The sequence below is a fragment of the Lissotriton vulgaris genome, chromosome 1_1 (assembly GCF_964263255.1).
Source record: "Lissotriton vulgaris chromosome 1_1, aLisVul1.2, whole genome shotgun sequence".
Classification (NCBI taxonomy): domain Eukaryota; kingdom Metazoa; phylum Chordata; class Amphibia; order Caudata; family Salamandridae; genus Lissotriton; species Lissotriton vulgaris.
The window spans coordinates 1,799,134,122-1,799,147,279 of record NC_141685.1 but is presented as its reverse complement, the minus strand read 5'-3'; the positions used below and the strand labels follow the sequence as shown (position 1 = coordinate 1,799,147,279).

General features: G+C 35.5%; 1 protein-coding gene and 1 long non-coding RNA gene across 3 annotated transcripts in view; both read left to right on the top strand.

Annotated features, from left to right (window-relative positions):
• The window catches only part of LOC147751225 (uncharacterized), a 29,409-nt gene extending 19,749 nt beyond the window's left edge, over nucleotides 1-9,660 (top strand). For both annotated transcript variants that reach the window (XR_015299962.1, XR_015299961.1), the window contains one exon: nucleotides 9,388-9,660. This is a non-coding gene — a long non-coding RNA (uncharacterized LOC147751225). The remainder of the gene's footprint in view (nucleotides 1-9,387) is intronic.
• A 21-nt stretch (nucleotides 9,661-9,681) lies between these two features.
• LOC147751224 (uncharacterized) lies at nucleotides 9,682-12,421 on the top strand. Its single transcript, XM_086938026.1, has 3 exons — nucleotides 9,682-9,825; nucleotides 10,621-10,836; nucleotides 12,164-12,421. Exons 1-3 carry the CDS (start codon nucleotides 9,682-9,684, stop codon nucleotides 12,419-12,421), a joined length of 618 nt encoding a protein of 205 aa, XP_086794152.1.
• Nucleotides 12,422-13,158: the final 737 nt, after the last annotated feature.

The following is a 13,158-nucleotide window of genomic DNA, read 5'->3' as shown; positions in this document are numbered from 1 at the left end:
AGTCAGTCCTGTAAAGAATCAATCACACTTCCATTTCCTCATCTATACAGTTAAACACAGAACACCATACTTCAGTGACATCACTGATGACATCACTGATGACATCTCAAATGACATCACTGATGACATCTCAAATGGCATCACTGATGACATCATGACACACCAATACCAGTTACTACATACGCACTCACTGATTCCTACGTCTACACACACATTCACTCATTCACCCATACAATCACTCATACATACAGTCACTCATTATTACAACACTATCATATGCACTCATACACCTAGTCAGTCCTGTGAAGAATCAATCACACTTCGATTTCCTCATCTATACAGTTAAACACAGAACACCATACTTTTCACACATATACTAACACATACTTACTCTCTTATACAATCACTGATACAAGTACACATTGATATGCACAGAGTCACACACCTCCCAGCCAGCCACACACACACTCAGTCTTCCATACATCCACTCATTCTTCAATATGTAAAACATATTTAAACTTTACAAAAACACACAGACACTAGATGATGTCATCAGTGATGTCATTTGAGATGTCATCAGTGATGTCATCAGTGATGTCATTTGAGATGTCATCAGTGATGTCATCAGTGATGTCACTGACCATGTCATGAATGATGTAATATGTGACATCATCAGCAGTGGATTGCGGGTGCGCGATATATAGTTAGTGCAACTAACTATATATGGAATTTCATTGGTTTTTTGTCAATAAAATGTCCAGCTAACTATATATGGTCTCTAACCTATGGTTTTTTCAGTGAATATATATATATATATATATATATATATAGAGATATATATGTGTGTGTGTGCATGTATATAGATATATTTATATATATATATATGTTTATAGAATAGCCTACTTAAAGTAAAAATAAAAATACTCTAGTATAAATAAAAGACCTAAATATTATAAAACTAATACTTACAAGATTACAAGGAAAAAAATTGGCTAGAAATTAAAAGCTATAAAAATAAATCTCATTAATAACTATAATATAAATATAGCAACTTGCCAGTAAACTGTAACTATATACAAATAGAACATAGTCAATATACTCTTTAGACAAGAGTTTAAGAAAACAAAATCAGTGTAGCAATAAATATGATCCAAATACTGCAAGCAGATTATCATCAGGGGCATTTAAGATTTTCAAGTAATTCAAGAGGGAGACAATGTTTACCAAATAGCACATTTGCTATTATACACAACTATAGCAAAGTTGCAAATACATGGACTAAAGAAGATTTACATCACATTATGGACTTAGGTGAAGCTTTATACACAGATATGCATTCAATTAATAGTCAAATACTTATGCATCCAGACGAATTGCCAAATTTTATACAACACAATAACACTATCTATGCACTTAAGCTTAAAGAACCATCATATGGAGACATATTGAAACATTTTGATCCATCAACACCAACATTAATAACAACATTAAAAGCTGCACTAGATTGCAACTCAGGTGTTTTACTTTGCATGGAAAAGTATGTTATTTCTATTATAAACAATAACAATTCATACTTTGTATTTGATTCACATAGCCGCGATAACACAGGAATGCCTCACCCAAATGGAACATGTATTACTATACAAATACCATTTGAAAATCTTCTAGACTACATAACTAAGCTTGCACATAGCATTAAAGGTCCAAATGATAATTGCGTGCCATATGAATTAACTCCTATAAATATAACTACTATTAAAAAAGATACGCTTCAAAAAGCAATAGTCAATAATGAACAAAATAGAAATTCTATACCAAGAAAATATATATATGTGCATTCTACTGAAGCATGTTCTAATTTTTTTACACACGCCTTTCAGACACGTATAGAAAGAGCAAAAAATATCATACGTGAAGCAAAATTCAGAACCTTTACTAATGTAGAACAGCCATCAACATCATTAGCTAATACTCTTAGTACAAGATCAGATACAAATGCATTTTTAACTCCTACAACACGTACAGAACTAACTACGACTAACAGCCATCACATAGATCCACCACAATATACTACTACACCACAGAATAATACTACAACTAACACATATGCTAGTATAGTTAGAAAAACACTTCACCAAAATAGCATAAACAAACATTTAGAAAAACAAACATCACAAGGTAATTTACATGCCAACACATATACAGATAGTAATGATCATGTTTATAAACGTATTCCTGTAAGTAATACAATAATAATTCCTGAAAATAGGGCCAATAGCATATTGACTAAAAGTCTAACAGACACAAATAGAGACCGAAATAATGATAATTTGGCACAAACTCCACAAAATATAGATACGGTTAATAGAACACAGGAGCATAAACAAAACACCATTGAAAACACATCTCAATAGTCACAATCTCTAACAATGAGTCTATTTGCTATACTACACAACTACTGTAAACCAGCATCTACTTGGGACACTTTAGATGTTAATTGTATAATGGATCTTGGAGATGCTTTATATACTGAAATGCACTCTCTTAATAACGATAATTGTGAACTACTACATAATTTACCTAATTACATAGTTCACAATAACATAATATATTCTACTAAGCTGAAAAAAAACTTTCAAGGTGAGATAAATGAAGAAAACAAAAGTAAAAATGCTAAATTAATGTCAGCATTAACTTCAACAATTAATTTAGAAAATGGTGTTTTAATCAGTATAGAAAATAATGCAATTTCTGTATTTAAAAATAACGATTCTTACTTTATATTTGATTCACATAGCCAAGATGAAAAAGCAATACCACATCCTAATGGAACATCTATTGCTATAGAAATAGAATCTATTAATCAACTTATCCAATACATCATAAAGTTACCTAATAAAGGAAGACTAACACATTCACAAAGTATTAGTTTACAATTAACTCCTGTTAAAATTATAACAATTAGCCGAAAATCCCTTAACGCAACACTAAAAAACAATAGCGATAATAAAATGAAGTCTAAAAAAAACATATATGTCCATACTACACAAGTATTGGTAAATGCATTAACACATATTACAACTACAAACATACAAGTCAGAAATACAAGTACAAACACAGTAAACAGCAATAGTCAAGCAAATGAAGAGCTTTTAACAACACACAGTAATGTCACTGCCGACATAACTAATAGCAATGACAATGTCATAATTGTATCATTTACACATAGTGATCAATTACAAACACAAACTAGTAGGCTACAGGCGCAAAAAAGTAACAGGAAAAGAAAGCATATACAAGAAGCAGAAAATTCAGATTACACTGATACTAATATAAGGTTAGAAACAACAACTGAAATAATAAGTAGATTCCATGCCCAAATAAGATATGGTCCGGAGTATGCTTGCACTATTTGCAATCAATTATGGCATAAACAGAATTTAGTCAAAACACACAGTATTACAAAGAAAGCAAAATTCTTAGAGTGTAACATTAGCAAATTCAAAACTGATGAGATATGTAAAACATGTTACACATATATCAATAGCAACAAAATACCCCCTTGTTCTTTTTATAATGGTATGACTTTTCCTAATATTCCAGCAGCTTTACAGTTGCATAATTTAGAAGAAAGATTAGTATCACCAAGAATACCTTTTTTACAAATTAGAGCACTACCACGTGGGTCCCAAAAATCTCTATCAGGTGCAGTAGTTAATGTACCTGCAGATGTTATGACAACTGTTACTGTTTTACCTAGGCAAGTTAATGATAACATGACGATTCCCATTAAATTAAAAAGAAAATTAAGTTACAAATCTTATACACATTTTGAGAATGTGAGACCTAATAAAGTTAAAAACGCTGCAATATATTTAGCAAGTACTAGCAATATGTTCAAAGAATATGGAGTCACCATTAATCCAGATTGGCAATATACACCAGCAAATATAACACCTTGTAATGACACTTCTGATACTAACGATACATCAGATTCTGAAGACAACATAGCAGCAGGGAATTTAGATACTATGTTAACGAATGAAACTATAACTACAGAAAATACTAATATTTTAAATTTAGCACCTGCAGAACATAACACACCAAGAGGTCTATATGAAGACATAGATTCTGAATATTTAGCTTTCCCTACAATATTTTGTGGCAAGCGAAGGCTAACAAATAAAGAAAGGCATGTACCAGTACATTACAGCACAATTTGTCAATGGGAATTAAGGAGTAATGATAAAAGAGTAGCAAAGTCTATAACTAATGTTTTCTTTAAATTGACTAAGTTGCGCATAAAGCAAATACATAGCAAAATATATATCTCCCTTAGGAAATACTTTAATAATGGCCATGTTATAACTGCAAAAGACATCAAACAAAAATTAGACAAAATTCTACAATTTAATGAGGGGTACAAAATACTTAAAACTGTACGTAGTTCACCACCATATTGGGAGCAATGCAAAAAAGATTTATTTGCTATGATCAGACAATTAGGGATACCAACTTTCTTTCTGACTTTATCAGCTGCTGAAACAAAATGGTATCATTTAATTAACATCTTATTGCGTAGTGAAAACCAAAAGGAATGTACAAAAGAAGAATTTCAAAATATGTCATGGGAAACAAAATGTGCATTAATACAACAAAATCCGATAACTTGTGCAAGACATTTTGACTTCCAAGTTAGAAAACTATTTAATTGTATACTATTACATGAAAGTAATCCAATCGGCAAAATAATAGATTACTTTTATAGAGTAGAATTCCAACAACGAGGATCCCCACATATACATGCCATAATATGGATCGAGAATGCCCCACAATATGAAACTTCTGAACTCAATAAAGTTATTACTTTTATCAATAAGTATGTAACATGTGCAAAAACTCAAGATCCAAATATAGAGTCATTATTACCGCTCCAAAAGCACGGCCATACAAAGAATTGTCGTATTAAACATAAAAGAACATGCAAATATCAGTACCCAAAATATCCAATGCCAGAAACGTATATATTAGAACAATTAGAGCTAGACAAAACAGATCAAGAACTCCTTCAGCAAATTGAACTAATACATCTAACGATGAACTCACAAGAATTTCAAAATTACACTTTTAGTCAGTTTTTAGATTCAATGCAACTAGATATAAAACAGTATCTTAAATGTATACAATCAATTATTGAAAAGAAAACTATTTTTCTACAAAGAACACCTGCTGAATGCTTTATTAATAACTACAATCCTACAATTTTACAAGCATGGCAAGCAAACATAGATATACAATACATCTTAGATGCATATGCCTGTGCTGTATATATTGTTTCATATATTAGTAAATCTCAACGTGGAATGAGCAAAATAATTGCACAAGCTGCAAAAGAAGTATATCACAATCCAAGTATAAAAGAACAACTCAAGCATATAGGTAACAAATTCTTAAACTGTACCGAGATAAGTGCACAAGAAGCTGCCTATCTCATACTTCAAATCCCTTTACGAAAAAGTTCGAGATCTTTTGTATTCATTAATACAAGCCCACAAGAAAAGAGGACATACCTATTAAAAGACATTGAGGCTATAAATTTATTGCCAGATACTTCTAATAACATTCAATATGAAAATATTATAGTAAAGTACAGCAAACGCCCTGAAATATTAGAAACATGTACATTAGCTGACTATGCATCTATGTATGATGTTAAAAAAAAAAAAAAAAAAAGACTAAAGAAACCGACCATGAAAATTTTCTTGCAGAAAATAACTTTTATAGCTCAGATGAGGAAGAACTTGAGATTAATCTGCAAAATGAAGAAATAGAAGTAGACTACGCAAAACGAAAAAAACAAAAAATAATTCGATATTGTAGATTTAACAAAAACAATGACTCCGAAAATTATTATAGAGAATTGATAATGCTTTATTACCCATGGAGAGTTGAACATCAAATAATTGGTCAGAAAGAAACATATTATGAACGCTATCTAGAAATTCAAAGCACAATTGACTATTATCATAATAAATATAATAAAACATTAACAACAAACGACAATGAAAATAGTACATTAGATCCATTACTTATACCTCCCACAGAAATAGAAAATGATGACAACATATGTCCAGAAATACAAGCTAATGAACAAATAATCTATGACTTATCATTCGATTTAGGAATTAGAAGTACAACTATTGAAGAAGAACAAACAAATAATTTAATACCAAATGAGCAATATAACAGTATAATGCAAAATCTTACCAATGAACAACTTAACTTTATATACCATCACTTACATTGGATCAAAACAAAAGATACACCCTGCTACACATTTTGTACAGGTGGTGCAGGAGTTGGTAAAAGCTTCCTTATTACTGCGCTTTACCAAACATTACTACGATACTACAATACTAAAGCAGGAGAAAATCCAGACAACATATATGTATTGCTTACAGCTCCAACGGGCAAAGCAGCACATAACATTCATGGTAAAACACTACATAGTACTTTTAAAATACCTGTTTCGCAAACACTAGATCACAAACCACTAACTCATGAGAACAGGAGCACACTACAAAACCAATTAATGCATCTAAAAATAGTAATAATTGATGAAATCTCAATGGTAGGAGCAAATATATTCAATTTCATACATAATAGACTACAAGAAATAAAAATGTCTAACCTCCCTTTTGGTGGTGTATCAATTTTAGCAATTGGAGATTTTTATCAATTAAAGCCAGTATTTGACCCATACATTTTTGAAACTTCTAAATATTCATACAGACCATTAAGTACTAATCTATGGCAAGAACATTTTAAGTTATTTGAGTTAACTAAAATAATGAGACAGCTCAATGACTTACCATTTGCTGAACTACTAAACAGATTACGAGAAGGAAAACAAACTACTGAAGATATAATACAGATACAAACACGAGAATTAGAACCACCAGAAAACATTATCAAAACTATACCTTACATAATGGGAACTAACAATGAAGTTAATAGCATTAATAGTGCAGTTTTATTGCAACATATACAACATTACCCAGTTTACACAGCAACAGCAGTAGATACAGTTGCATCTGACTTAACTGAAATTGTTAAAAAGAAAATTCTTAGTCAATTGCCTACAGACTCAACAAAAACAATGGGCCTGCCATTCGTTGTCCATATTGCCTTGAAATTAAGATATGATCTAACTAGCAATATTAATGTTAATGATGGATTAACTAATGGTGCTACAGGCATAGTTGAATTTGTAGAAACAATAAATAACACCCCTAATGTTATATGGATTCATTTTGATGATGAAAATGTTGGTAAATATACAAGGCAGGAAAATAAACACATATATAACACTAACATTTTGCCTACTTGGACACCAATACATGCTATATCGCGCCATTTCCAATTTACCAAAAAATTTATCACCATTATACGCAAACAATTTCCCCTACGACAATCATCTGCACGTACTATACATAGAACACAAGGAGCTACTATTGAACCACTTTACATACACTTTAACAATAGCAAAGTACATCATATGCATTATGTGGCTTTAAGCAGAGCAAAATCATTAGCTAACATATATATTAAAAACTTTAACCCTGACAAAATAGCTGTCCATGCTAAAGTACATGACGAAATGACAAGACTTCGAACAGATATGCTATTGCAAATATCTGTACCACAATTATGTAACTACAGCCAAATGTGTAATTTGATAGTGCAAAATATACGTTCACTGCAAAAGAATTACACAGCTATAAAAGCAGACACAAATCTAATGAATGCAGATATTCTTTGCTTCACTGAAATAAACACTACTAGACCAGCTGATAGCAATACTTTCTTAATAGAACAGTACCATCTATTAATATTTGACAAATTCCACCATCAAGTAACAAACCATGGCATAGCAATTTACTACAGGAAAAATATTTTTTTAATTCCTATATATGAAACACAACACGAAATTGACATTCTACATTTTACTCTGCAGCTTAATAATTGCAACTACTTATTTGTTATACTATACAAACCACCACATGTACACATACAAATACTATTACAAGTTTTAAGTACGATATTGAACTTTTACCCTAATTATAATTACTGCATAATGGGTGACTTCAACATAGATTTAACACAAACATCACAAAATGCTGACATACTGCGACAATATATGGTAAACGAATTCAAATGTGAACAGAAAGTAACAGAATATACAACTGACTACAAATCGACTTTAGATCATATCTATAGTAATGTAAACTTAAGTCACTATGGTATATTAGAGTCATATTATAGTGATCACAAAGCTTTATGGGTTGCAATTTAGTAAGCATGGTGTATATATATGGGTGTATAAATAGTTCGCTATCTTTATGTGGCTAAAGCAATATTTATGTTAAGTACTAACTCAGTGGCTTTCTATGGGTATATATGTAGCTCTGTATATGTGTTGATAGCTCTCTGTGTGTATGGCTGTCTCAGAATATGGAAGTTTATGGATGTATCAATATGTAGTGCTCTATATGTATGTCTGAGTGATACACTTTATCTGTGTGTGGTAGACTCTCTCTCTATATATACCTCACTCTCTCTCTCCCTATCACTTTCTCTCACTAACTCTCTCTCACTACATCACTCACTCTATCTCACACACTACTTGACTCGCTAACTAACTCATTCACTCTCTCTAACTCACTCTCTATCTCACTACTCAACTCTATCTAAATAACAGCAACACAATAACACTACTTCACTAACTCTCACTCAATAGCTCATTAAATAACTGTTGCTACATACATCACTCTCTTGCTACATCACTCTCTAACACACTATCTCACAACTTCACTCTCTACCTCACTACATCACTGTCTCTCACTACATCACTCTCTCTCAATTTCACTCTCACTACATCACTATATCACGCCTCGCTCTCTCTAAAGTTCAGTCAGTCAATAACTCACTAACATAATCACTATCTCACTAACACACAAATTCTATCTCTTTACCTCACTACATCACTCTCTCTCAATCTCACTTCATCAGATTCCCAATCTCTTTATCACACTAAATAACTCCCACTCTCTATCACTAACGCACTCTTATATCACTAACTCACAACATCACTCTCTGTTTATATCTCTACATTCCTAAGCATCACTACCTAACTCTTTCAATACTTCACTCTGTCTCTCACTACCTCACTCTCTATCTACCTAACTCTCTCTCACTACATAACTCTCTCTATTTAATAAGCCAGTTATATAATTTCATAGGTTACTTTATGTTACTTCAAGATAAAGTACAATGTATTCAACAGTTATATTCAAAATGGATACTCACAATTTATTCTCATTTCAGATGATTTCTATACAAGAAATTAAGATGGGCAAACAAGATGAGAGCAAACCTTATCAAAAGGCTATAAAAGCAAACATTGTAACATGTTCTCAAAAAACAAACTACCAAAATGCTAAGAAAGAAAACAAAATCTTATACCACCTTGCCCTAGCAGATGAAAGTGGTACAATAAAAGCAACATGCTATAATGACGATTTTTACAATCAAACAAAACAAGGACATGGAATTATTATAAGAAATTTTCTAGCAAAGAACAATGTTGTACTTTTAACGAAAAATACAAAAATATCAAGGATGATACCTTTAACGCTTACTAGTGATATTCTGGACGAAGCTAAAAATATACTAGAACCACCAGCTCCACCAGTATCACCGATTAAAACAATAAGACAAGCAAAATTAAGGACATTGATGAGCATAACAGGGACAATATCCGAGGTATGTTAAGAAGTACAACACCAACTCTATTCAAACATGCTCTCTGCACCACACGATCTGCCCCCACGCTCTCTGCCCCACGCTCTCTGCCCCCACGCTCACGCTCTCTGCCCCACGCTCTCTGCCCCCGCGCTCTCTGCCCCCGCGCTCTATGCCCACGCGCTCTCTGTTTCCGCGCTCTCTGCCCCCGCGGTCTATGCCCCCACGCTCTCTGCCCCCCCGCGCTCTCTGCCCCCCCGCTCTCTGCCCCCCGCTCTCTGCCCCCCCGCTCTCTGCCCCCCCGCTCTCTGCCCCCCCGCTCTCTGCCCCCGCGCTCTCTGCCCCTGCGCTCTCTGCCCCTGCGCTCTCTGCCCCTGCGCTCTCTGCCCCCGCGCTCTCTGCCCCCCGCGCTCTCTGCCCCCCCGCGCTCTCTGCCCCCCCGCGCTCTCTGCCCCCCGCGCTCTCTGCCCCCCGCGCTCTCTGCCCCCCCGCGCTCTCTGCCCCCCCGCGCTCTCTGCCCCCCGGGCTCTCTGCCCCCCCGCGCTCTCTGCCCCCCCGCTCTCTGCCCCCGCGCTCTCTGACACCACGCTCTCTGCCCCCACGCTTTCTCTTCAACACACTCTCTTCACAAAAAAATGTCTGCACCGCACTCTGTCTGCACCGCACTCTGTCTGCACCGCACTCTGTCTGCACCGCACTCTGTCTGCACCGCACTCTGTCTGCACCGCACTCTGTCTGCACCGCACTCTGTCTGCACCGCACTCTGTCGCCACTTACATCACTAATAAAAACTAATATTTACTTTATCTTTTACAGGAAGAAGAAACTAAAAACATTTTTGTGTCAGGACAAGAAACAAAATTAAAATCTATTACAGTTATAGACACAACAGACTCTGTCAAAATAACATTATGGAGAAATGCAACAGAATTCCCAATAACACTTGGAACGTATGTCAAAATGACACACTTAACTGTCCACGAGTTTAACAATGAGAAAATGTTAAATACTACGCGGAATACACATATAGAGGTAAGTACTACCCACACGCTCTGCCCCACACTCTCTGCCCACATGCTCTCTGCCCCCATGCACTCTGCCCCCACGCACTCTGCCCCCACACTCTCTGCCCCCACGCTCTCTGCCCCCACGCTCTCTGCCCCCACGCTATCTGCCCCCACGCTATCTGCCCCCACGCTATCTGCCCCCACGCTTTCTGCCCCCACGGCTCTCTGCCCCCACGCTCTCTGCCCCCGCGCTCTCTGCCCCCACGCGCTCTGCACCACGCTCTCTACCCCAACAGCTCTCCTCAACGCTCTCTGCCCCCACACTCTCTGCCCCCACGCTCTCTGCACACACGCTCTCTGCCCCCCGCGCTCACTGCCCCCCGCTCTCTCTGCCCCCCACGCTCTCTGCCCCCCACGCTCTCTGCCCCCCCGCTCTCTGCCCCCACACTCTCTGCCCCCCGCGCTCTCTGCCCCCCGCACTCTCTGCCCCCCGCACTCTCTGCCCCCGCGCTCTGTGTATATGTAGATTTGAGTGCGTTTACCTGTATGTATGCAAAGCTCAATAAGTGGGTAGGTGTCTATGTGTGTTTCTTTAAGTGGCGCTATATGAGTATAATTAACTCTCTATGTCTATGTAGATGCCTCAATATGTATTTTACCTAAATCTATATCTTACAGCACTATCTATCACTACCGAACTCTCTCACTACCTCACTCTCTAACTCACTACATCACTCTCTATCTTACTACATCACAAATTCACTCTCTATCTATCTCACTACCTCACTTTCTCTTACTCTCTATCTCACTCCCTCACTTTCACTACATAACTCGCAATATACCACACTCACTCTTTAACTGTAGATCTGTATCTTACAGCACTATCTATCACATCACTCTCTCACTACATCACTCTCAATATCACTACATCACTCTCTATCTTACTACATCACAAATTCACTCTATCTCACTACATCACTTTATCTCTATATCACTACATCTTTATATTACTTTCTATCTCACTACATCACTTTCAACACCTCACTCAAAATACATCTCGCTCAGTCTCTTCAAATCACTCTCGCTCTCTCACTACATCAATAAATATAACTCAAAACTCCACGCAATTTATCTCACTACCTCACTATCCTACAACATCTATCTCGCCAAATATCACAACTACACAATCTACCACTAAATAAGTACATCACTCTCTCTCGCTCTCACTACCTCACTCTCTATCTTTAAAACTATCAGTTTCTATTTAACTTACCATCTGGACTACTACAATAACAGAATAATCACAATGCACACTATATGCCTCTATTAACAATTTTTTTTTTACTTTGCAGGTAATAGAACCACCTTTGGAAAAAATAAATATTACAATATATGGGATTGAAAATACGACGCAAGAAAAATGTACACTAACGGTACACATTCAAGACACTGAACTTTTAAAATCAATGGACATCGAAAATACTATTATAATGGACTACTTCGATATACCTACAGACGTAGAAGACTTTAGTGAAGCTCTCATGCTAAAATTACCAAAAAATGTCAATGTTATATTTAAAAATGGCTCCATTATTGAAATAATCGAATAAATTTACTAAAATGTAATTTAAAGTGAACACTAATGCAAACTTTAAAAAATGTAAATCAAACTCTATATAAATTCTAATTAATAAAAATTTTTAAACACTTTTCAGTACTAATTATTTACAAACAACAACAATGTATTTGATCTTCTGAAATATCAATGCATATTTACAAATAGTCTAGGATTACCTCTGTATGTGTAAGTCAGTAGCTATGTATATCCTCACTCTATCTCAAACTCTCACTTTCACTGCCTCATTCTCTTCCCATCACAACGTCACTCACTCTCTCTAATCTCACTCTATCAATATCACTAACTCACTCTTTCAACATCACTAATCCACTAAATATATATCACTAACTCACTACTCACACAATCAAAGACTCAATACCTCACTGACTAACACAATATCTATCTCACTACCTCACAAATACACTCTCTCTCTCTAACTCACTACTTCACTCACTCTATATCTCACTAATTCACTTTCAAAACATCTTTCACTACATCACTCTCTCTCAAGCTCACTACCTCACAATGTCACTCTCTGTTTCAATCTCACTACATATAACAACACTACACCTCACAAACTCACTCTTTAACTACCTCACTCTCTGTCACACACTACCTCACTCTATCTACCTCACTCTCACTACCTCACTATCTCCATTTGTATCACACAAAGACATTTTCACTGTTTCAATACATTACTCTATAGCTCACTACCACACAAACTCACTC

Bases quoted from the DNA above. Each gene is read 5' to 3' on its own strand.
- LOC147751224 (XM_086938026.1), top strand. From the start codon at position 9,682: ATGATACCTTTAACGCTTACTAGTGATATTCTGGACGAAGCTAAAAAT. The intron at 9,826-10,620 runs GTATGTTAAGAA...TATCTTTTACAG, and splicing joins TAACAGGGACAATATCCGAG to GAAGAAGAAACTAAAAACAT. The intron at 10,837-12,163 runs GTAAGTACTACC...TTTACTTTGCAG, and splicing joins CGCGGAATACACATATAGAG to GTAATAGAACCACCTTTGGA.